At 36.6% G+C, this 25,790-nt stretch overlaps 1 protein-coding gene across 1 annotated transcript in view; it reads right to left on the reverse strand.

The window, feature by feature from the left end:
- LOC117703198 (uncharacterized) overlaps nucleotides 1-25,790 on the reverse strand; it is a 175,182-nt gene that overhangs the window by 13,703 nt on the left and 135,689 nt on the right. The window contains 7 exon segments of the mRNA XM_076929414.1: nucleotides 364-479; nucleotides 2,010-2,232; nucleotides 15,813-16,021; nucleotides 16,903-17,020; nucleotides 17,683-17,732; nucleotides 22,195-22,378; nucleotides 23,768-23,957. Of these exon segments, the coding sequence (XP_076785529.1) occupies nucleotides 364-479; nucleotides 2,010-2,232; nucleotides 15,813-16,021; nucleotides 16,903-17,020; nucleotides 17,683-17,732; nucleotides 22,195-22,378; nucleotides 23,768-23,957 (1,090 nt within the window).

Consider the following 25,790-nt stretch of genomic DNA (forward strand, 5'->3'; position numbering starts at 1 on the left):
GTGTAATATTTGCTGTCAAAATCCCTGAATATTTTAGTAAAATCCACAGAATATTTTAACATTTTTCTATTAAAAACATTTGATTACGTCATTGAAATATATTATATATTTATAATAGATACATATATGTAATATGAACATATGCAGCATTTGGGAGGCTGAAGCCAAAGGATCACAATTTGAAGCCAGGCTGGCCTAAAATTCAAAATATTGTCTCACAAATAAGTGTGTTATGAGTTTTTGGAGTACACTTTGAAAAAGTTTTATTTAAATGTTAACAGTTAAATGTAAAGTAAATTTCTATTTAGACATTACTAAGATTATAGTTAAATCACTGAACTTGTCTGACATAGTAGAACTTACCCAGCTAGTTCTTTTTCTACTTCATGATTTTGTTTCTTCTGAGTCTCCAAACTAAGTTGAATAGATTGTTTTAAGTCACTGAGTCCTTTGCTTAGATCTCGCATGTCATCTTCAGACTATTAAAAAACATGGAATATAATTTTAAAATTCTAGAGGCTTACTTATCTTTCTTCAAATATTATTTACTTGAGAGTTTTTGAAGAGTGTGGTTAGAGGGGTGAAATAAATATAAACTTGATGAGACAAGAAAAGAAGAAAAATCAATTACTTTTCTTCAAATATCTCAAATTGACACATAAGTACATTGCCTATTTTGTTAAGTTGCTAACAGTTATTTGATAAAACTGCAAGATATTGGTAATAAGCATTAATAAAAAAATAAAGAAAAGTTAATATTTCATATGATGTTTACCATGATCAGTGAACAAAAGTCTCACAAAAGCCACAGGTACTTATTAAGTCCTAGACTGAGTACAAGAAAAATTATTTCTACAGTTACCTGTAAATACTGAAAATACTTAGCATGAAGTAGGTTTAACTAAGTTTTTCTTCAATATCCATAAATATTTCAAATGAAAGCACTAATATGTCTTCAATCCTTTCTAGGTGAACTATAACTATTTATAAAAACAAGTATGATGTTCCATATATATGGATATAAATATATGTGTATATACATATATGTATATGCATAAATATATACATATACACACATATTATTTGTTTTTTGAGTTAGAATTAAAGAGAATATTTTACATTTAACTAAGCCTCAACAATTCATAAAAGAATCATGTTCAATGATTTTTTTTTTATATGGTGGTCCTACTTTTAAGATTCTGTAGCATTTAGACTCTGATACTTTATTGCTTTGAGATAAATGGAAAAGCAGGCTACAAAATTATTGAAAATCATCTCATTAGTACCTGAAAATTTATACATTTAATCATTCACTTTGTTTTCCCCTTTTAAGTTGTTTGACTGCAATGCTGCCTAAGTAAACTAGAGTTGGTTCTTTGAAAACATTATCAAACCTATAAGTTAACATATAGAGATTTTAATAATAATGATATGAGAATGCATTTAAATTCACTCAAATGAGTACTATTTTATGAAACTTCCTGTGTCAAAATTTAGTACATTCTGTGTCAATAATCTTTAAATCTTACTCTGTTCACACTATGAATTATTCAGAAAAGATTTCTTAGTATGAATTAAGTCTCACAGTTTAATGGGGAAGCTATTTTTATGTGTACTCAGAGATCGGGAAATGTATCTTTTCACACACATCTCCAGAAAGAAGTACCCAAAGTACTTCTTTGATGATACCCATAAGATTACTAAACTGAAAGTTGTAGTATATATGTGCAGACCCTTGTAGGCCCCTTATGCCCTGGAGAGGAATAGGGATGAGTACAGGGAGGGGAAATTGTATTCAAATTACATTGTATGAGAAAAGCATCAATGTTTAACAAATGGAAAAATAAAAGTCAATAAAAATGCAAAATTTGTTTTCTCTAATTAATAATACATATTACTAGAAACATCTTTCCATGCATAAGTCATATAAATAAATTGCATGTTAACTTTAAAATAAGAATTATATCACAAGTATGAATCTCAAAGGAAAATATATTACTCAAACATACCATCCATGGATAGTCTGCCAGGCAGACATGAGTTGATTCTGTGTTTGAGGAAGGCAACACCAAGTTTTCTGCTGGAAGGAAATCTTTGTTTTCCAGTTCGTGGTTTTTTTCAACACAAGAACACTCATGAACAACCCTTGTATTCAGAGTGTTTGATGCAGAAATATTTTGCTGAAATTTCATGTGCAGTTCTGTATGGGATTGTTCTCGACTCTCATTAGTCCTGGTGAGAACAGAGACAAATATTGAGTAGTAATCATAAAAAATAATCCTAAATAACTTCAGTAAAAATGCTGTCACAATTATAAATTTGGCTTTGAAAACAATCTTTTATTATTGGTTATTTTATTTATTTACATTTTCTGGTGTCTTCCCCTCCATAGCCCCCCTAATCCTATAGCCCCTTTCCCCTGCTTTTATGAGAGAGCTCCCCCACCCACTTCTGCCTCACTGTCCTTGTATTCCCCTATGTTGGGGCATCAAGTCTCCACAGGATCAAGGGACTCCCCTCCCATTGATGCCAGACAAGGCAATCCTCTGCTACATAAATAGCTGGAGCCATGAGTCCCTCCATGTATACTCTTTGGTTAGTGGTTTAGTCCCTGGGAGTTCTGGGAGTTTTGGTTGGTTGATATTGCTGTTATTCCTATGGGGTTGCAAACCCTTTCATCTATTTCAGTTGTTCCCCTAACTCCTCCATTAGGGTCCCAATGCTCAGTCTGATGATTGTCTGCAAGCATTCATATCTGTATTGATCAGGTTTTAAAACTATGTCAAATTGTACTTATTGCTCACAATACATGTTTAAAATTATCCTAAAAGAAGACCTACACTATATATACATATATACACATATATTCATAAATATATATGTATGTATACATATATGTATATATTCATACACAAGCAAACATACACAGAAAAGGAGGAAAGAGAGAGAGAATAGTATATATACTTACATATTTTGGGAAGTTTTTGACACTAAAAAAAACAATATAAGAGATAGAAGGAATGTATGACTAGTTAACTGGTAATCTAGGACTGAGAAGAATTATACAATTATTGAGGTCATGCTAGAAATATTAAATTGGCTGAGTAGGTACCCTTAGCAGACTTTGAGCATCAGCTTTGCACCCAATTCTCCAAAACTCAGAGGAGGCTCGACTCCTAGGAGCTCTAACATGACCAGTAGCATAAGTGAGAAGGCAGTGACACCTGCCTCAAACACAGTGTAATTGGGACCCACAGGAACCTAGGAACTCACTCCCAGTCAGTGGCATTGGTTGGGTTCCTTCCTGTCTGCACCAGTGCCCTGAGCAGACCTTGAGCATCAGCTCTGAATACAATCAGACAAAACCCAGAGGAGGCTGGAATCTCAGGATCTCTAACACACCAAGGAACATAGGATCATAGGATCATAGGATCACAAAATCTCAAAAGATTAGTCATACCAGGATTTTGGGATTCCAGAGGAAGCATCTCAGGATCACAGGATCACAGAGACAGCTGGACTCTGAGGAGTTCTGACACAACCAAGATAACAGGAAAGACAGGCTCCAGTCAGCGACAGTGAGTGCAGGTAACACTAGAGATAATCTTATGGTGAAAGGCAAGCACAAGAACATAAGCAACAGCAACCAAGGTTACTTGGCATCATCGGAACCTAGTTCTCCCATCATAGCAAGTCCTGGATAATGCATCACACCAAAAAAGAAAGATTCAGATTTAAAATCACTTCTCATAATGATGATAGAGGATTTTAAGAAGGGCATAAATAACTCCCTCAACGAAATACAGGAGAACACAGGTAAACAGGTAGAAATGCTAAAAGAGGAAACACAAAACTCCCTTAAAGAATTACAAGAAAACACAGCTAAACAGATGTAGGAATTGAAAAAAAAAAATCAAGAACATAAAAATGGAAGTAGAAACAGTAAAGAAATCACAAAGGGAGACTATCCTGGAGATAGAAAACATAAGAAAGAAATCTGGAGTCATAGATAGAAGTATCACCAACAGAATACAAGAGATAGAAGAGAGAATATGAAGTGCAGAAGATACAATAGAAAATATTGACTCAACTATCAAAGAAAATGCAATATGCAAAAAGCACCTAAGCCAAAACATCCAGGAAATCCAGGACACAATGAGAAGACCAAACTTAAGGATAATAGGTATAGAAGAGAGTGAAGATTTGCAACTTAAAGGGCCAGTAAATATCTTTAACAAAATTATAAAAGAAAACTTCCCTAACCTAAAGACAAAGAGGCCCAATAACATACAAGAAGCCTACAGAACTCAACATAGATTAGACCAGAAAAATTTCTATAATCACATAATAATCAAAATACCAAATGCACAAAACAAAGAAAAAATATTAAAAGCAGTAAGGGGAAAAGGTCAAGTAACTTATAAAGGCAGACCTATCAGAATTACACCAGAGTGCTCACCAGAGAATATAAAAGCCAGAAGATCCTGGACAGGTGTCACATAGACCCTAAGAGAACACAAATGCCAGCCCATGCTACTATACCCAGCAAACCTCTTAATTGCCATAGATGGAGAAACCAAGATATTGCATGACAAAACCAAATTTACACAATATCTCTCCTCAAATCCAGCCCTACAAAGAATAATAGATACAAAACTCTAACACAAGGAGAAAAATTATAGCCTAGAAAAAAATCAAGAAAGTAATCTTCCAACAACCCCAAAAAGAAGATAGCTACACAAACATAATTCCAACTCTAATAACAAAAATAACAGGAAGCAGAAATCACTATTCCTTAATATCTCATAATGTCAATGGACTCAATTCCCTAATAAAAAGACATAGACTAAAGGACTGGATGCATAAACAGGACCCAGCATTTTCCTGCATACAGGAAATGCACCTCAGTGACAAAGACAGATACTATCTCAGAGTAAAACGTTAGAAAACAATTTTCCAAGCAAATGGTCCCAAGAAACAAGCTGGTGTAGCCGTTCTAATAGCAAATAAAATCAATTTTTTTTTAACAAAGTTACCAAAAAAGATAAGGAAGGACACTTTTACATTTGTCCAAGGAAAAATCAACCATTATGGACTTTCAATTCTTAACATCCATGCTTCAAACTCAAGGGCACCCACATTCATAAAAGGAACTTTATTAAAGCTCAAAGCACACGTTGCACCTTACACAATAATAGTGGAAGACTTCAACACCCCCTTTCAGCAATGGATGGATCATGGAAACAGAAAATAAACAGAGACACAGTGAAACTAAGAGAAGTTATGAACCAAATGGATTTAACAGATATCTATAGAACAATTCATCCTAAAACAAAAGAATATACCTTCTTCTCAGCACCTCATGGTATCTTCTCCAAAATTGACTATATAATTGCTCACAAAAAAGTCCTCAACAGATACAAGAAAATTGAAATAATCCTATGCATCCTATCAGACTGGTCTTCAATACTGACAAAATCAATGGAAAGCCCACATACCCATGGAAACTGAACAACTCTCTATTCAATGATAATTTGGTCATGGAAGAAATGAAGAAAGAAATTAAATACCTTCTAGAATTTAATGAAAATGAAGGCACATCTTACCAAAACTTATGGGACACCATGAAAACAGTGCTAAGAGGAAAACTCATAGCTCTAAGTGCCTACAAAAAGAAACTGGAGAGAGCATAGACTAGCTGCTTGACAACACACATGAAATCTCTGAAACAAAAAGAAGCAGATACACCCAAGAGGAGTAGACCACAGGAAATAGTCAAACTCAGGGCTGAAATCAACCAAGTAGAAACAAAAAAGAATCATACAAAGAATCAACAAAACCAGGAGCTGGTTCTTTGAGAAAAATCAACAAGATAGATAAACCATTAGCCAGGCTAACCAGAGGGCACAGAGACAGTATCCAAATTAATAAAATCAGAACTAAAAAGTGAGACATAACAATACAAACCAAGAAGATTCAAAAAAATCATCAGATCGCACTACAAAATCCTATACTCAACAAAACTGAAAAATCTGATGAAATAGACTATTTTCTAGACAGATACCAGGTACCAAAGTTAAATCAGGAGCAAATAAACCATCTAAACAGTCCCATAACCCTTAAAGAAATAGCAGCAGTCATTGAAAGTCTCTCCATCAATAAAAGCCCATGACCAGATGGTTTTAGTGGAGAATTCTATCAGACCTTCAAAAAAGACCTAATACCAATTCTCTTTAAACATTCCACAAAATAGAAAGAGAAGGAACACTACCCAGTTCATTTTATGAAGCCTCAATTGTGCTCATACCTAAACCACACAAAGACTCAAAAAGAAAGAGAACTTCAGACCAATCTTCCTCATGAATATTGGTGCAAAAATACTCAATAAAATTCTTGCAAACTAAATCCAAGAAGACATCAAAACCATCATCCATCATGATCAAGTAGGCTTTATCCCAGGAATATAGGGATGGTTCAATATACAGAAATCCATCAACATAATCCACTATATAAACAAACACTACAAAAAATCCACATGATCATCTCACTAGATGCTGAGAAACCATTTGATAAAAGTCAACAACCCTTCATAGTAAAAGTTTTGGAAAGATCAGGAATCCAAGGCCCATACCAAAACATAGTAAAAGCAGTATACAGCAAACCAGTAGCCAACATCAAACTAAATGGAGAAAAACTTGAAGCAATCCGAGTAAAAGCAGAGACTAGACAAAGGTGCCCACTCTCTCTCTCTCTACCTATTCAATATAGTACTCCTAGCCAGAGCAATTAGGCAACATAAAAAGTTCAAAGGGATACAAATTGAAAAGGAAGAAATCGCCGGGCGGTGGTGGCGCACACCTTTAATCCCAGCACTTGGGAGGCAGAGGCAGGCGGATTTCTGAGTTCGAGGCCAGCCTGGTCTACAGAGTGAGTTCCAGGACAGCCCGGGCTATACAGAGAAACCCTGTCCTGAAAAAAAAAAAAAAAAAGGAAGAAATCAAAATTTCACTATTTGTAGATGATACGATAATATACTTTTTAAATTTGCAATTCAATAATATAATTTTATTATTAAAATAAATCTCAAGACATTGCTTTTCATTACCTGAAGCAAATTCTGCATAAAATCTTTGTGGCACCTGATTGATATCTATATCCCCTGATTTTAAAATACAGTTTTTTCTTTTTAACTCCACGTAGGCCACACACAGCCCCAGCTCCAGCCCCAGCCTGGGAGCCCTAAACAAGGTGTATGACGGGAGCCTGGCAGCCACCTTAGGCTTCTGTGAGGGGTAGTGGAGCAAGAAGTCGAGAACTTCATGACTGCAGCAGGAGGAAATAAAAGGAACCATTAACTTCAAAGACCCCAAGGGAGACTTCCAGGCCTCCCTTTCGTGACAGACAGACAATGGACAGGAAGAAGGCTGAGACTGGACAGTAAAAAGTGACCAGACAAGACTCCTTCACGCTGAGGAAACTCTGATGGCCAGCCGCAGGGCGCTATTTCCCTCCGGCCACCGGGAAGGCAAAGCTTCCAGGTATGCAGACAGAAGAGAAAGGAGCTGAGGATGTGAGGAGTGGCCAGCTCAGCACAGAAGGCTGCAGCCACCGCCACGGCGGGAGGAGGGACCAGTAAATCTATTTCTTAAAAATATAGTTGGATGTGATTAACATTTTAAAAAATGTATAAAAGCAAAAAGGGAAAGGGGGCATGGGATAGGGGTTTTCTAGGGAGGGGAAATGGGGAAAGGGGATGGCATCTGAAATGTAAATAAAATATAAAAAAAACAAAAACAACAAATGAATAAAGTTTAGAAACTAAAAAAAAGTACCAAGATATTAAACTATGTATACATCCGATGACAATTTAATAATTCTAGTTTGGTTCATATTTATCCGGTTATCATCTACATGCTATGTATTACAATCATTCTCACTTGATATAGCCCTATAAAGTGGGCACTGTTACAGTCACCATTCACAAATGAGGAATCTGGAGTTAGCAGACTTCTCAACAATCACCAGAGGGAAGAATGGAAGCCCAAAGTGAATCTGAGGCAGTCTTCCTCAGAGCCTCAGCGCTCCCCTCTGAGCTGGTAGAACATGGGCATGGCAGCGGTGAGTGCATCATGGAAAAAGCAGAATGAAAAGCCATCATCCATCGATGTCGTGGCAGGTAAGGTAAGGATAACTTTTCTTTTCAGGTACTCAACGGTAAAACTCAGAGCCAGCCCAGCTCCCTTCTTCTCCTCATGCCCCTTATCTAGTCCACCTGGAAGCCCAGGTTTTCAATTCCACTCAGCTTAATCCCTTCTTTACATGGGCCATTTCTCCAACCAAGTCGACTTTCCTTTGGAGGTAAGGCCTTGTGTACCCAGGCTGGCCTGGGACTCCCCACCTGCCTCCTGAGTGTTGGAAATATAGTCACAGCAGCCAACTATATTTTTTATGATAATATACTTAAAGTGACCCTTAAAACTTCTACCAGAGAACTCCTAAACCTGATAAACAGCTTCAGCAAAGTGGTTGAATATAAAATTAACTCAAACGATACCCTTCACAATAGTCACAAATAATATAAAATACCTTGGTGTGAATCTAACCAAGCAAGTAAAAGATCTGTATGACAGGAACTTTAAGTCTCTGAAGAAAGAAATTGAAGAAGATCTCAGAAGATGGAAAGATCTCCCATGCTCATGGATTGGCAGGATTAATATAGTAAAAATGACAATCTTGTCAAAAGCAATCTACAGATTTTATATAATCCTCATCCAAATTCCAACTCAATTCTTTTCAGAGTTAGAATGATAAATATGCAAAGTCATTTGGAATAACAAAAGACCCAGGATAGCAAAAACTATTCTCAACCATAAAATAAACTTCTGGGGAAATGACTATCCGTGACATAAAGCTGTATTACAGAGCAATTGTGATAAAACTGCATGGTATTGGTACAGAGACAGGCATGAAGGTCAATGGAATAGAATTGAAGACCCAGAAATGAACCCACAAACCTATGGCCACTTGATCTTTGACAAAGGTTCTAAAACCATCCAGTAGAAAAAGACAGCATTTTCAGCAAACAAATGATTCAGGTTCTACTGGCAGTCAGCCTATAGAACAATGCAAGTTTATCCACTCTTATCTCCCTGTACAAAGCACAAGTCCAAGTGGATCAAGGACCTCTACTTAAAACCAGATATACTGAAACGAATAGAAGAGAAAGTGGGGAGGAGCTTGAACATATGGGCACAGAGGAAAAGTTCCTCAATAGAACACCAATGGCTTATGCTCTTAGATAAAATTTGACAAATGGGACCTCATAAAATTGCAAAGTTTCTGTAAGGCAAAGGACACTGTCAACAAGACAAAATGGCAGCCAATAGACTGGGAAAAGATCATTACCAATCCTATATCCTATAGAGGGCTAATATCCAATGTATACAAAGACAGAAATTAGACTCTAGATAATCAAATAACCCTATTAAAAATGGGGTACAGAGCTAAGCAAAGAATTCTCAACTGAGGAAACTCGAATGGTCAAAAAGCACCTAAAGAAATGTTCAACATCCTTAGTCATCAGGGAAATGCAAATCAAAACAACCCTGAGATTCCACCTCACACTAGTCAGAATGGCTAAGATTTAAAAACTCAGATGACAGCAGATGCTGGCAAGGATGTGAAGAAAGAGGAATACTCCTCCATTTTTGGTGGGATTCCAAGATGGTTCAACCACTCTGGAAATCAGTCTGGTGATTCCTCAGAAAATTGGACATAGTATTAGCTAAGGACCCAGCTATAGTACTCCTGGGCATATACTCAAAAGATGTTCTAACATTTAACAAGAACATATGCTCCACTACGTTCATAGCAACCTTATATATATAATAGCCAGAAGCTGGAAAGAACCCAGATGTCCTTCAACAGATGAATGGATACAGAAAATGTAGTACATTTACACAATGGAATACTACTCAGCTACTAAAAAAATGAACTCATGACATTATTAGGCAAATGGATGGGACTAGAAAATATCAACACAATCACAAAAGAACACACATTGTATGCCCTAGCTGATAAGTGGATATTAGCCCCAAAGCTCACGATACCTAAGTTACAACTTGCAGACCACATGAAGCTCAAGAAGAAGAAAGACCAAAGTGTGGGTGCTTCTGTCCTTGTTAGAAGGAGTAATAAAATACTCATGGGACCAAGTACAGAGACAAAATATGGAGCAGAGCCTGAAGGAGGGACTGCCTGGAGACTGCCCTACCTGGGAATCCAACCCATGTGCAGTCACTAAATGTAGACACTGTTGTGGATGCCAGAAAGTGCATGCTGACAGGAGCCTGATATACCTGTCTCCTGAGAGGCTCTGCCAGAGCCTGACATTTACAGTAGTGGATGCTTACAGCTAACCATTAGAACTGAACATGGGGTCCCAATGGAGGAGTCAAGAGAGAAGAGTGAAGGAGGTAAAGGGGCAGGTGGCTCCATAGGGATAGCGACAATACCAACCAACCAGAGCTCCCAGGTTCTAAACAGCCAGCGAGGGAAAACACATGGAGGAACCCATGACTCCAGCTGTATATGTAGTTGAGGATGGCCTTGTCAGTATCAGTGAGAGAGAAGGGTCTTGTTCCTGTGAATTCTGGATTTCCCAGTGTGGGGGAATTTGAGGGCAGGGAAGCGGGAATGGTGGATGGGTAGGGGCACACCCTCATAGAAGTCAGAGGAGGGGAGATGAGATAAAGAATTTTGTGGGGGTTGAATTGGGAAAAGGGATAACATCTGAAAGGTAAATAAATAAAATATCAAATAAAATAAAAACAAAAACAGATAATGGAACTGGCTATTGCAATTGAGCATTTGAAACATTTTGTCAACAATTTAATATTACCCATATTACTGGGATTTCTTATAATTCGCAAGGAAAGGGTATTATGGAAGGGGCCCATTGAACTTTAAAGCAATATCTTCATAAAATAAAATAAGAGAAGATATATCTCTGTACACCACAAATATATCAAATCATGCTTTTTTTATTTTAAATTTTTAAAAATTTTGGATGCTTAGGAACTTTTTGCTGAGTGTCTATGGCACCCTACAACTAGACATACTTATGCCTAGGTGAAAAGGAAGGATCCACTTACTGGCATATGCCGTGATCATGATCAGGTGCCTAATATGGGGATGAGGGTATGTTTGTGTTTTTTCTGCAGGATGCTGAAGGAGCTTGGTGGCTGCCAGAGTTATTGGTAAGACATGCTGAAGCTGGGACAAAAAATGATGCTGACCTGTGAGATTGTAAAGTACCTTGACAAGGGTGACTGGGAAGCTCTATTGGACATATTTTCCTGACCCACCTTTGCTTTCCTATATCCCAGATGGGACAAGCTACCTTGCTTCAAGATTTTAGACCTTCTGGGACAGAGAATCAAAAAGAAGTTATAATGACTCTTGTATTTTTCTTAAATGTGACCAGTTATTTGGACTCAGTCATATACTGGTCTGAAAATCAATCCAGTATTGGAAATAACAGTCTTCATTTGGAAGTCTGGTTCTGGACATTTTCAGAATCATATTTGGAAGTTAGCTGCAGTTCTCTATAATGTTATATTAGCTATAGATTAAGTTGGGACAGAATCTGGATTTTAAACAAGTGTTAGTGCATGTGTTAAGGCTCTTTTATTTGTAAAATTAAAATTACTATTGTTTTTTCTACAGTATTTATTGTAAGTAGCATTGATCATCTTGATAAGCCCATAGAAATAGAGATCATGGGAGTGATCTTGGAGCTTTGTTTATTACCTTTCTTGTTCCTTGACTATTTGCATCTATTGTATTGCTAGTTCCTCAACCTAGAACTGACCTTAATACTTGCATGTAATTAAACTGGTATAAAAGCAAAAAGGAGGAGGATGGATGGTATGAGGGTTTATGTGGGCCTGGGAGATGGGGAAAGGGGATAACATCTGAAATGTAAATAAATAAAATATCCAATAAAAAAGGAAAATAAAGAAATATTGAATTGAAAAATATACTTATGTTATACGATGAACATATTCACATTCATTATTTATTACCAAATTAAATAATAAAAAATTTATTAACAAATTATACCATACTCCTTCAAATCTATATAATTAACTAAATAAAAGTATAAAAATCCATGAATATTTGTACTAGTAAGGAGAGCTAGGAATTTAATGGAAACATTCCAAATGACATTATCAAGCATTGCTGTCAAGGTTTATATATTCAGTGGGTAAAATTAAGCAATGGACATTGCTCTAATTTTACTTCTATAACTGTGATAAAACACTAATCAAAAGCATCTTGGAAAAGAGTTTATTTGGCTTATGGGTACAGTAGTTCGTTATGAAGAGAAGCCAACGCAGGAAATTAAGGAAGAAGATTGAAGCAGAAATCACAGATATATAAAGAAATTCTTCTTACTGGATAGCTTTTCATGCCTTTCTCAACTACACCTTACATGCAGCCGAGACTGCCCCCACCCACAGTAGGCTGGACTCTTCCTCTTGAATCACTGGTCAAGAAATAATTCCACATATTGCACATAGGTTAAATTTGATGAAGGCTGTTCCTCAATTGAGATTTCCTGTTATAAGGTATATTGGTATGGCATGTTTAGGTTTCATCATGTTGACAAAAGCTAAGACAGTCTATAAGTAGTAAGTCAGAGAAGAAAGGAGCTGGATGAGTTGATGTTCAAAACAAAACAAGTGGAACTGTGAGTTCATTTGTCCATTTCATAAGTACCAAGAAATAAGATACAAAACCTGTCCCTTACTATTGACAAAGGAATTATCTTTGACAACATTGTGATTTTTATATTAACCTCTTTTATCATTGTATTCTTCTACTCTTTTGCCTTTTTTACTTATTCTTCTTTTATGTATTACATATTAACTGCAGTTTCCCGTCTTTTCTCTACCCTCTGTCCCTGCTCCTAACATCCCCTTTCCCCTGGATGAACTCCTCTTTAGTTTCCCTTATAGAAGAGCAAGCCATCCAGTATATAAACCAAATATGACAGAAAAGGTTATGATGAGACTAGGCATATACCCTTATATTAAAGGTAGACAACACAAACCAGGAGGAAAAGTGTCCATAAAGATGGCAAAAATGTCAGAGACAGTCCCCACCTCTACTGTTAGAAGTTCCACAAGAACAACTAGCTGTACATCCAAAACATTTATATGCAGAACCTTGCCAGAGCTATGAAGGCTCTCTGATTGTTGGTTCAGACTCTGTGAGTGCCTATGACCCCTGATTAGTTGATTCTCTGGTCCAAAGGCTTCCCCGAACTTCTCCTAATTTTTGTCTGTGGAATCTGCATCTGCCTTTATCGGTTGGTGAATGAAGTCTTTGCTAGGTCTTGTCTAGCAGTATAACAGAATCATTCCATAGACTTTTATTTTATTTATTTTATTTTATCTTATTTTATTTTTTGCCAATCATGTTTGGTTTTATTCTGGTTCTCTGGGCTATTTGTTCATGACACTCCAAACAGTATCAGTCATGGGTCCCTATCATGGCAAGGATCTCAAGCTAGAACAGTCAATGGCTAGCTACTCCCACAAGCTCTGTACCACATTTACCTCAGCATATATTTCAGGAAGCACAAAATGTGGTACGTTTACAAAATGGAGTATCATGAAGCTGTTGAAAACAATGACATTATGAAGTTTGCAAGAAAATGGATGGAACTAGAAAAAGTAAATCTTTGTGAATGAGGTAACCCAGAGAGACCCAGAAAGGCAATCATGGTATATACTCATTTATAATTGGATATTAGCTACAGAGTCAAGGGTAGCCATGCTACAATCTAAGATTCAGAGAGGATAAATAACAAGGAGGGCTCAAGGAGAGACACAAGTATCTCTATGGCAGGGGGAAATAAAATAGATTTCATGGGTGTATTAGGAATGGATAGGGATAGGAATAGGAAGGGTTTTCTTTTTTCCATTCTAAGTACATAAGATTCATTAATGGTAATACCACCAACAGTGTATTACATTGGGGGAAAAGTCGATTTATCAGGTTTCAAGTGAATAAACAGCACATATCCCCTGGTGTTTCAGTTGTACTCACTCTCTAATCAGCCAAACTTTTTTGTTAAAATTATATTTTCTTTTAAAAAAATTAAGACACAATGGCCAAGTATGATGTACATGCCTTTAACTCCAGCACTATGGAGGTGATGCAAGCAGATCTTGGTGAACTTTTTGAGGCCAATCTGTTCTATAAGTTCTAGGACAGCTTGAGCTTCAGAGTGAGACCCTGTCTCAAAGCATTCCAGAAATTCAATTAAAATTTAATTACATAACTTCCACACTTCCCTGTTCTCCCTCCTATATTTCCCATACTCAAACCTCACACTTTTTCTTAATGACTTCTTTCACACACACACACAAACACACACACACACACACATACACACACACACACACAGACACACACACAGAGAGAGAGAGAGAGAGAGAGAGAGAGAGAGAGAGAGAGAGAGAGAGAGAGAGATGCAAGCACACATACACAGGCATGCACACACAGAGATACATATGCATGAATATATAAATCTAATTTTGTTGTAAGTGCAGGATGGAAATCTGAGTGAGTGAATTCCTAACCCTGACCCTGACCCCGAACCTTAACCCTAATTGTAAATTGTTGACATTAATATAGCCATGTCAAAGACACCCATGTTCCAGTTCTATTGAGATGCATAGGAATGGGAGCACTTTCTAAACCAGAAAGAATAAAAAGTATGTGTAAAGACTAGCAACTGCAGCTTTCTCCCCTTCTTGCATGTTATGCCTGAGGCTGTGTGTACACAGAGAATAAAGAATGTACCTTCTATGCCAATGTTGTATATGATTAACACAATGGGGTTCAGCCTTGAGGCAGTAGAAGGTGTTGCTACATCTGAGTGCATACACTCCATCTATCCAGCTTTTCCATACACGTCTATGTACTTTCCTCTTTTCTAGCTGTCCAGGTCAGATTTCCAAATCCAAGCTAAGCAGGTCTCAGTACAAGCTCCTGACTCCATTCTGTGTATGTGTCTTGTTTCTTTATGTTGATGTGTGCCCTTCCTCCAGGCCTGAGTAGGCCTGCAAAGTCATTTACCACAATAGACCAAGCAACAGTAGGACCTATGAGATGCATTGCATTACCAGCCTTGGCCCTTGGAGCCTGGTACCTGAGCTAAGAAGAATGGACTGCCTGCTGAGCTAGCCTTGACACCTTCCGGACTGCTATCTCCTTGCCCAGCCCCTGGGCTGAACCGAGAAGAGACTGGGGCGGGGGAGGGGGGGGAGGCTTCCCCTTTATATGTGAAAGCAAATTATTAAATTTCAAGCCTTGATCAGAGAACTTTGTCTTGGCTTCATCTCTTCCCGCCCGTTTCCCTTCCTCAGCCTCTCTTACAGGTGAACCCCGTTCAGCTGTTGCTGCTGGCGGCAACATTGGTGGACAATTTTATACCTATATGTCTGCATCTAATTAGAAACATTTAGAAATATGTGGCTGAAAATCTGGATGCTTAGGTTAACTATATGAGAATGTTAATGAGTAAAAAGCCAGGTCCCACTAAAAGAAGGAAGGTAAAAAACATTCCTGAAATGACATGTTATCAGTGAATCCATCTTCCAATATAACATTCCAAAAACATATTTGCCAGATACCTTTTGTGTCCTACAAATCTCAGAATCATATTCCTTACAATTAAGGATTATCAAGCAATGAAAGAGCTAATTATATCTTCTGGGACATTTGCTTTCACTTACCTGTTTAGTTCCTGTAACAAGAAGTTTTTATTTCTTAGTTCTTCTAGATAGAATCGCTTATACTTTTCCAGTTCTTTTTTGCTGAACTCTTTGGAAGTTTTAACACTGGAGACTTCGGATTTCAGACTTTTGATTATGTTTTCCATCTCAGTTATTACTGTATTGTGGTTATTCCATGTGTCCTGATTTTCCTGAACAGCTGTCTCTGTCTACAGAAAATGGAAATTTCTAATTAGAGAACATTTAATTCAAATAATTGTAATATATTTGGTACGTTTCCTTTTGACATTTGATTCCTTTAATGTTAAGGGAATGATTCTGACAGCAATTTTTAAATATGTCAACAAATACATCACTTAAAATATTTACACCCATGTAAACAGCATTAAATTTGTATTGTAAAAACCTATTAATCATTCAAGTAGCATGGAACCCTCAACTTGACACCTTTCTAGGAATACACTCTACACCCTAGCTACATTATCACCCCCATCCATTTCTTCTCACAGAATTAGTTAATTCAAAGAGAAATCAGTAGTTGCTCAGTGAATCAGATTTCTCTATAGCTAGTCTCACACCCATGCGTCCCCGGTGGCTGAGGGGTGGGGTTGGGGTTGTGCCCAGCCATCAGTGTTTGCAGAAGGGTCCTCTGCATTAAGGGTGGGTTTGTTAGCTCATGGACCCAATGCTGTGCCTCAGGTAGCTGTGCCCCTGTGGTAGATTTGTAGCCATCATCGTTGTAAATGTTTCCCTATAGTCAAAATAAGTAATAATTTTTTAGAAAATTGGACGTTCTGCAATGCCAAAAGGATATGCATCTGTATTTCAAGTTTTATAGAATAAGGCTTAGTTAAAATTAAAAGAAAAATAATTCTAAATGTGTGCATAGAGCTAAGAGGGAATAGTGGTGAGTAACAAGGAGAGGATCAGAGCGTAGGAATTACGGGGCAGACATGATTTAAGCTCTTCATAGGTATGCACAAAATTATTAAACAGTAAAGATCCATTTCTGGTGAGATATTCCATACATTTTCTAATGTATTCTAACATTTTCTTGCCAGAAAAGGGTATTAATATAAAACTGACTTACAACATTGGGTCTCTGTGCCAAGTTTTTGTGTGGCTTTTGCACGTGTCTCTGCAGATGTTCAATTTCCTCCTTCTGCTTCTTTACTGTTGCTATTAATGAGGTATTTTCTAGTTCCAATCTGAAAGGCATATTTGAAAAATACATTTTCTCACATATCAAGTTTGAAATGTCACATTATTGATACATGTTACGTTGTAGTTATCCTGTGTTATGTTTCACTGTGACATCTTCACAGAGGTAAATTTTATGCTGTGTTCTTATTCTGCCATTCAACAGCCATCTCTTGCCCCTTCCCCCTCTCCCTTCCTTCTTCCTTCTCCTCCATACAGGGGTTTCCCTGGATCATCTCTTCCAACTAATCCCTTCTTACTTTCCACTAGAACTCCTTATTAGCTTTCAGTCTGCTTTCTACCTCTAACTCTCTCATACACAAACATGCCAAACCCAGTATCTGTTTGTATCCACATCACTGTTTAAATTAAATATGTTAAATGCACATAATACACAAATTTTATCATTCATAGGGCCTTAAAAGAATGAGCAAGATGTAGGTATGTGAATAATCATGTATTTTTCTTTCCCTTTTCGTTAATATTGTTCAGGAAATAATATTTCTCTCATGCATTCAAAGCCAGATATACTTGCGAGTTACTTCCCAAACAGTGTGTTGTATATTTCAAGAAACATATAGCAATTTTACAGTGTTTCTCACATTTAACATAACTTGGATAATTTTCATGTTACTTATCTGCTATATAAGCATGCTGATTTAAAGATTACATTTCTAGGTGATCTTCCATCTTCTGTGCATGTTCTTTTTCTTTTTGTAGCTAAATGAAAGACAAAAATAGTTTTAGCAATGTTTTGATACAAATGGATCCATTGTATATTTATGTACTGAATATTTTATAAGAATACAAGCAGAACCTTTTATATGCACACTTTATGGATGCTTTGATGTTAGTACTGTGGGTTTAATTTAGTTGTTGCAACAGGATCCTCTCAGTCCACATAGCAGGCTGTAATATTCCCTTATCCTTCATAAAAACTGAACTGATGTTGTGATGGGGCTGAAATACATCACATTTTTATTTCCATTTTTGCTTTATCAAATATTGAAGCTGACAAAAATGAAGGGGTAAGGTCCTTATGGTCCTTGTGATTTTTGCTTTACAAAGATCACGAGTGATTTTAATATAAATACTATCTATCTATCTATCTATCTATCTATCTATCTATCATCTGTCTGACAAAAACTATGTTAGCAATAGTAAATATTGAAATAACATTGTACATGCATGCTTCTCTCTGTGTGGGTATACAAGTGCATGTAAGTGTGTATGTGAGTGTGTGTGTGTGTGTGTGTGTGTGTGTGTGTCTGTGTGTGTAAGAGCACAGCTGCACCTGGAGACAACCTATAGTGTTCTTTAGGCACTGTTGGCTTGGTTTTCTTCTTTCTTGATGTTACGTATGGAAATCACAAATAGAATAAGCTGGCCTGAGGTGAACCCTAAGGAGTCATCCATTTCTGTCTCTCAAGAGCTGTGACAAGAAGCATACACAATCATACTTCGTTTTAAATAGGTTTAGGGGAATAAACATAAGTCATTCTGCTTATCTTGAAAACACTTGGCCTACTGTGCTGTCTTCCTAGCCCCTGACATAAAAGTTTTAGTTATAATCAGATATTTTACTGAAGTGTGAACAACTGGTTGGAGCAGTTTTTGCACAGATGCCCAAATGTGAATGTGTGGGCATTAATCACAGCTTAGTACCGCATGATGTTTGTTCTGAAACATGTTAACATCCCCAAATCTTTGGGTTATTTTCAATCAGTAAAATGTAAATGATAACAACATTTACTGCTTTGCCACATTGGGAAGGTTAGCCATGTAATGCCAGGAGTCTCCTGGCCTGGAGAGGATAGAGACAGAATAGGACTCTGGTGTGGCTTTAAAGTCCGAGGGTCTCCAGATGTTCTAGCTCTCTAACTATACTGAAACACTGATAACTTCTAAGAAGTCCTAAAATGTTACTTGCTCTTCCGGAGGGTAAAAAGCTGGTAACTTAGATGATTGATGCCTGTAGATTAACAGAGGGGGATTAAGTAATGTGGCCTTTGTTCTACCTCAGCAGCAACTGTGTGGCTCTAACTTTAAGCTAGTCAGAAGTCTCAGAAAAAAAAAGGCGGGGGGACACTTTGAAAAGAGATTATAGCATTTGAAACTAAGTTGCAAAAAGTTTCCTATAAAAGCTATCTAAGAAAAAGGGGGAAAGACTAAATAAATGGGGGAAAAACAGGGGGATAAGGGAAAAGTCTCCTTCTCATATCTTTGTCCTCAGTACATCTTTTAGAATACATGATCACATGTTAAAAATTTCATCAAAAGTTCACATATACAATCAAATCATACATTGAAATAGAAGTTTACAACAGAGAATGTTTACATGCATATCCATTAGGAGTAATTATCTGGGTAAACATCCATCACCTGTCACAGCTCCATAGGTTCATTGAAAGTTGAAAATCATAATTAAGTTATTAGTGAAGTTTTATATAGATAAATCCTGTCAATATTTTATCTTCTGTCCTACCACCTATAATAAGTCGTTAGTTCCATTTTCTTGACCTTTGGTTAATGATTTTATAACCTCTTGGAATGTGTTCTGAGTACAAAATCTGGTTACTATTTAGGAGCAATTAACTGGTGACACATGGGAGATTGACAGGTTTCTTATTCCAATTTTGACTATTAGTAAAGGACTTAATGCAGATCCACTATAAATAGCTTAATAATCACTGATATAATTTTAGGAATTCTTATAGGATTATCATTAACCATTCCTGGGAAATAAACCCAAAAGACGCCACAATGTATAGCAAGGACACATGTTCCACTATATTCATAGCAGCCTTATCTATAACAGCCAGAAGCTGGAAACACAACCCAGATGTCCTTCAATAGAGGAATGAATACAGAAAATGTGGTACATTTACACAATGGAGTACTACTCAGCTACTAAAAATAATGAATTTGAGAAATTCTTAGGTAAATAGATGGAACTAGAAAATATCATCCTGAGTGAGGTAACAAAATCACAAAAGAACACACACAGTATGCACCTACTGATAAGTGGATATTAACCCAAAGGCTAGAAATACCCAAGATGCAATTCACAGACCACATGAAGCTCAAGAAGAAGGAAGACCAAAGTGTAAATGCTTTGGTCCTTCTTAGAAGGGGAAAGAAAATACTCACGGAGGAAATACGGAGACATAATTTGGAGCAGAGACTGAAGGAAAGGCAATCCAGAGATTGCCCCACCCGGGGATCTATCCCATGTAATGTCACCAAATCCAGACACTATTGTGGATGCCAAGAAGTGCATGCTGACAGGAGCCTGATATAGCTATTTCCTGAAAGGCTATGCCAGAGCCTGACAAATAAATAGGCAGATGTTTGCAGCAAACTATTAGAATGAGAATGGATGAGTTAGAGAAAGAACTGAAGGAGCTGAAGGGGTTTTCAACCCCATGGGAAGAACAACAATATCAACCAGCCACCAGCCCCCTCACCCGAGCTTCCAGGGACTAAACCACCAACCAAAGAGTACACATGGAGGGACTCATGCCTCCATCCACATATGTACCAGAAGATGTACTTGTTGGGCATCAATAGGAGAAAAGGCCATTGGTCCTGTAAAGGCTCAATGCCCCAGTGTAAGGGAATGCCAGGGCTTGGAGGCAGGAGTGGGTGGGTGGGGAAACTCCTTCATAGAAGCAGTGGGAGGGGGAATGGGATAGGAGGATTGAGGGAAGAAAACTGGGAAAGGGTAAGTCATCTGAAATGGAAAGAAAGAAAGAAAGAAAGAAAGAAAGAAAGAAAGAAAGAAAGAAAGAAAGAAAGAAAGAAAGAAGTCATCTATTTGTCTATATAGCATCACTACAAGACAGCACATCTTCATAGATTTGCAGAGATCTTCTCAAAAGGGGTGAGGTAGTACCTAGTGATTGTTATAGATGATTAATAATAACAAGAAAAGCATATTAATAGCAGGAATCTTTCCTAAGAGTAATTCTCTTGTGCCTTGCCTAAAGAACAAATCAGTCACAGGTTATACTCCAAAGCAGACCATCTCAGGAAGATCAACTGCTAGTTATTTGCTTGTCCTATAATGGCTCCTGACAATGTAATGTGCATATTTTTATCTTCATGTGATGCATATATTCAATGTAACATATATTTGATGTAACACTCATATTACTAACACCATTTACTTCACAATACAATTATGCCTTTTGAGAAGGAAGCACACCAGTTAACTTAGACTTCTAAGTAGATTCATTTTCATACAATTGGAATTGTGGCTCAGGATACATCTCCAGATGTTCATGTAACTTAGATAAGTTCCACTAGACAAAGTTAACTTCTTCCCATTATTTTAAACTACATGTATCAGAACTTAGGGAGCTAGGTATCAACCAACAAACACAATACTTCCCTAAATAAACTGCATGCTTCTGGTGAGGGCCACCTACTCATCTCAAAATTTTTGATGTTAAATTTTTGAATTTCTTATAGTTCAATATACTATCCCCATGTCATATGTTCAGTTCACATGTTCTACTATTACATAAACTGTCCCTGTATTCTGCTCATTCATGTAAACCCAATTGTCAAATCACACACCTATTAGATAACACACTTTAAAACAGTAATTTTAGATTAAATATCATAATTTATAATGAAATAAAAATCTGGGCCCAATTCTAAATAAAACAATCCTCCTTGGTCCCATGAAGGCTGGACGCCCAGTGAGGGGGAATTCGAGGGTGGGAAGGTGGGAGGTATGGGGGTAGGTTGGGGCACATCCTCATAGAAGCAGGAGGAGGAGGGATGGGATAGGGAGTTCCAGGGTTAGGGGATGGGGTAAGGGGATAACATTTGAAATGTAAATAAAATATCCAATAAAACAACAACAACAACAACAACAACAACAAAACCAACCAAACAAAAACCCCAAAACAATTTTTTTGTCAAATAACAATGATTTGGTCCAAAACAGAATACAATGATCTTATAAGGTTACACAGTATCCTAATTCTAATGTTGAGCATTGGCCAAGGTTATATATGCATATGCTAATGAAGTTTGCACAGTGATGCTTCTGAAAATCTAAACATTTCTCAGATCCCTTACCTGTTATGAAATGAAGTATAATAAAATCAAAGGGATGTTAAATATTAGTATACTAAAGTCAAAATGCTATTTTTATTAAAGAATAAACTACCTGCTTCAACTCCACATCTCTTGTCTTCAGACATATTTCAAGCTCTTGTGTCTCTGTAACTTGTCTTTTGTATTGTTCTCCTCTTCTCTGAATCATCTCTTCTTTATCTCTCAGTTCCTCTATAACTTCATTATAAGCACAAATTACATTTCTTTGTTTCTCCACTTGTTTTCTTATGATTGATCTGTAGTTAAATAAGCTAACATTAGAATTACTTTTCTCAGAAAGTAAAATGATCATTTTGTGACTTGGCCTCTCATATATTGCTTATAATACTTCCAAAAGTTTGTATCCTCAGTTTTCCTTTCCATTCAATGTTCTAAAATTTATGAATAATATAAACTATGCCTTTTGTGTATCTACTTTATCATATTTTCTATTTACTTTGTTGTTTATGTATTTTATGAATAACTTAGAATCCTATTTAGAAAATTAAAACAGTAATAGTAACTACAATAATAAAGATTAGTATGCATTTTAAAGAATAGGACCTAAGTTAGTATTGTCTATGTGTTGAACAAATGTTGAACAAACTACTTGCCAGTCAATAACTATTTTTCTTCTGAATTGATATAATTGAATTGGTATTTGAACCATTGCTTGAGTATGACAAAAAAGTACAGTGATGCCTACTACATGTAAGGTATTGATTTGATACAAAGTATCACCAAATGCATATTAATTTTTATAATTTGTCAGCAAATTAAAATAACCACTTGTGACAGCTTAAATAAGAATAGCCCCTATAAGTTCATTAGTTAAGAATAAATGGAGCTATTTGAGGATCAGAAGCCTTAGGATATGTGGCCTAATGGAATAGGTGTGGCTTCGTTGGAGGAAGTGTGTCATAGGGTGTAGACTTTTAAAAGTTCATGCCAGGCCCAATCTCATCTCTTCCTGCAGATCAGGATATACAGGTCTCAGATACTGCTTTAGCATATGTGTTACCATGCTCCTGGCCATCATGTTTCAAGCCATGATGATAGTGGAATAAACCTCTGAAATTGTAAGCAAGCCCCAAATTAAATGTTTCCTTTGATAGGGTTTACTCTATCATAATGTCTTTTCACAGTGATAGAACACTGAATAAGACACAGCTTCATAACCTGTTCTATGAATGATGATAAGCTTTCTTGAAAACAATTCAGAAATATTCATCAAAAGAATTTTTACATTTGTAAAATTTTCAACATATTTCTACATGGAAAATATATTCATTGTAGACAACTATCTCAATGATGTTTATTATAGGATTACTTGCAATGTATAACAAAATGCCAGATAAAATTCTATGTTTTAATTACAGATATTTCAATGTGGTAGGAAATATGCACATTGCAGTGGGATTATGAGTGGCATATATATTCTATTTTCTATGTCTGAGACAGATGCATTTCAGATATTAATGATTATATAATGGTTTTATTATTTCTAACAATTTCTTCTTTCCTCAAACATAAGAAGAGTATCTCACTTGCAAAGTGTCAAAAATAAACTAAGACATTATCAACCCCCCTTCAAATCATCAGTATAAACAGAGTTAGAGTTTCTATGAAGCACTAAAGTATTATACCTCAGAATACAGATTCTTTCATTCTTTTTTATAATTTTTTTCTCTAACTGTGAGTTCTCTTCTTTTACTTCAGATAACTCATTTTCCACTTTAGTTTTTTCTGTGAGTATTTGAACATTGATTTCTTTAAGCTCTAATAACTCTTTATATGAATCAAATTCAGGTGTACATTTTAAGGGACTACCAAGATCTGCATAAAGGAGAAAACAGAAATAAATATATAAGCACATTCTATAGTAAAACAGGATGCTTCATACTAAATTATGAAAGAGAACAGACTAGATCTCTAATATTACTCAGCTTAAAGTATAGTAGATAGGACAAGCATGCCCATTAGGATTTCTAATAAATAGTGTAATAGAGTTTTCTTATCAACTAACAGAATTCATTTGTACTGTGCACTGGCAGTATTCCTAGAGAAAAAGGCAGTTGAACACAGTAATGAAAGATGAGCAGGAAGTACCACATAAAAAGTAAGATGAATCCATGCCAATCCAGAGAATGTGATGAAGTTTAAACAATCTATTTCTATAACAGTAGCGAAATAGGGGCCTTTCAAGGTCAAGAAACAAAGAAAATGAAATGAACAGTCAAAGTGCTTCCTGTATGTAGTCTCAGCACTCAAGAACATAAGGCAGAAATACTGTGATTTTGTAGTCACCTGGAGCTACATGGCAAGAGCCTGCCACAGACTAAACAACTCTGATGTTGTGGTTGAAATCCCCAATACTTTTACAGTATTAGGTTCCACACTAAACAGTCTCTCAGGCTCCATAGGGTAAGGCGGCAACTGGCCAACAGCATTAAACCGTCCAGAGGACAGAATAATACAGAGAAAAACCCCAGGAATTTACAAAGGAGTGAATCTCTCAAGTACTTAGCACATTAATGACCACAAATATGCCAGATAATACCTGAGTCTGAGGGGGAGACACCTGAAAAGTTTATTTGGAGCTACAGCAAATGTTCACAAGATGGCAGGAAGCATACCTATTGGCTGGGCTGGATGAGTTCATAATTCACAGGATGTTTGGAAGATTTTATACAGTTATTCAAGAGAAAGAAATTTGAATTGATAGCTATAGCTTGAACCAGGTACAGGTCACATGATATACTATTACTGCAATCAAGAGTACAGTTGTATTCTTGGTGTACACTCTTGAGAATCAAAAATGTCCTACAGGGAAGTTATCTGAAAACACCAGGAAAATCTGTGGTCACTAGATCGTGTAACGGAATTTCACTAAAATCTCACTCTAGTAAATTCTCAAATACTGAGACTTTATAAGTATAGCTTCTTACATAATTATGAAAAAATCTCATAGCAACTCCCCCCAACAAACAAACAAACAAACAAACACACACATACACACACACACACACACACACATACCACCACCACCACCACCACCACCACCACCACCACCAGTTCCTTTGGTTCTTATACTATTTCTGTTCCTTCTTCTTCAATGTTCCCTGTACCTTAAATGTGAAGATTATTTTACAGATGTATCCTTTGGGACTGGGTTCTGAAACTATGTATTCTAATTGTTTGTGGTTTTCTGTAATGGTCTTTGTCTGTTGAAAGGAGAAGTTTCTTTGTTGAGGAATAGGGACTATTATTACCCATGCATATAAAGACAAATATTTAGGATGTAGGTAGGGCTTATGCTGATTTAGTTAATTGGATGTCATAGGGTATCTTCCATGAGATGTGAGAAACTTACTTTCTTTTCTTGATAGTATGTTTTAATAAAGGACAACAAGCACTGTAAGTAAACTATTGCTAGTAATGTGTTGTGGTGGTTTGAATATGCTGTGCAAATGGGAAGTGCCACTATTGGGAGGTGTGGCCTTATTGGAAAAAAATGTGTCACTATGCAGGTGGGCTTTAAGGTCTTATGTTCAAACTCCCCCAATGCCTAAGAGAAATCCTTCCCGACTGCCTTTGAATTAAGATGTAGAACTTTTGGCTCCTTCTTCAGCGGCATGTTTGCCTGGACCCTGCCATGATGATAATAGA

The sequence above is a fragment of the Arvicanthis niloticus genome, chromosome 2 (assembly GCF_011762505.2).
Source record: "Arvicanthis niloticus isolate mArvNil1 chromosome 2, mArvNil1.pat.X, whole genome shotgun sequence".
NCBI classification, from domain to species: Eukaryota; Metazoa; Chordata; class Mammalia; order Rodentia; family Muridae; genus Arvicanthis; species Arvicanthis niloticus.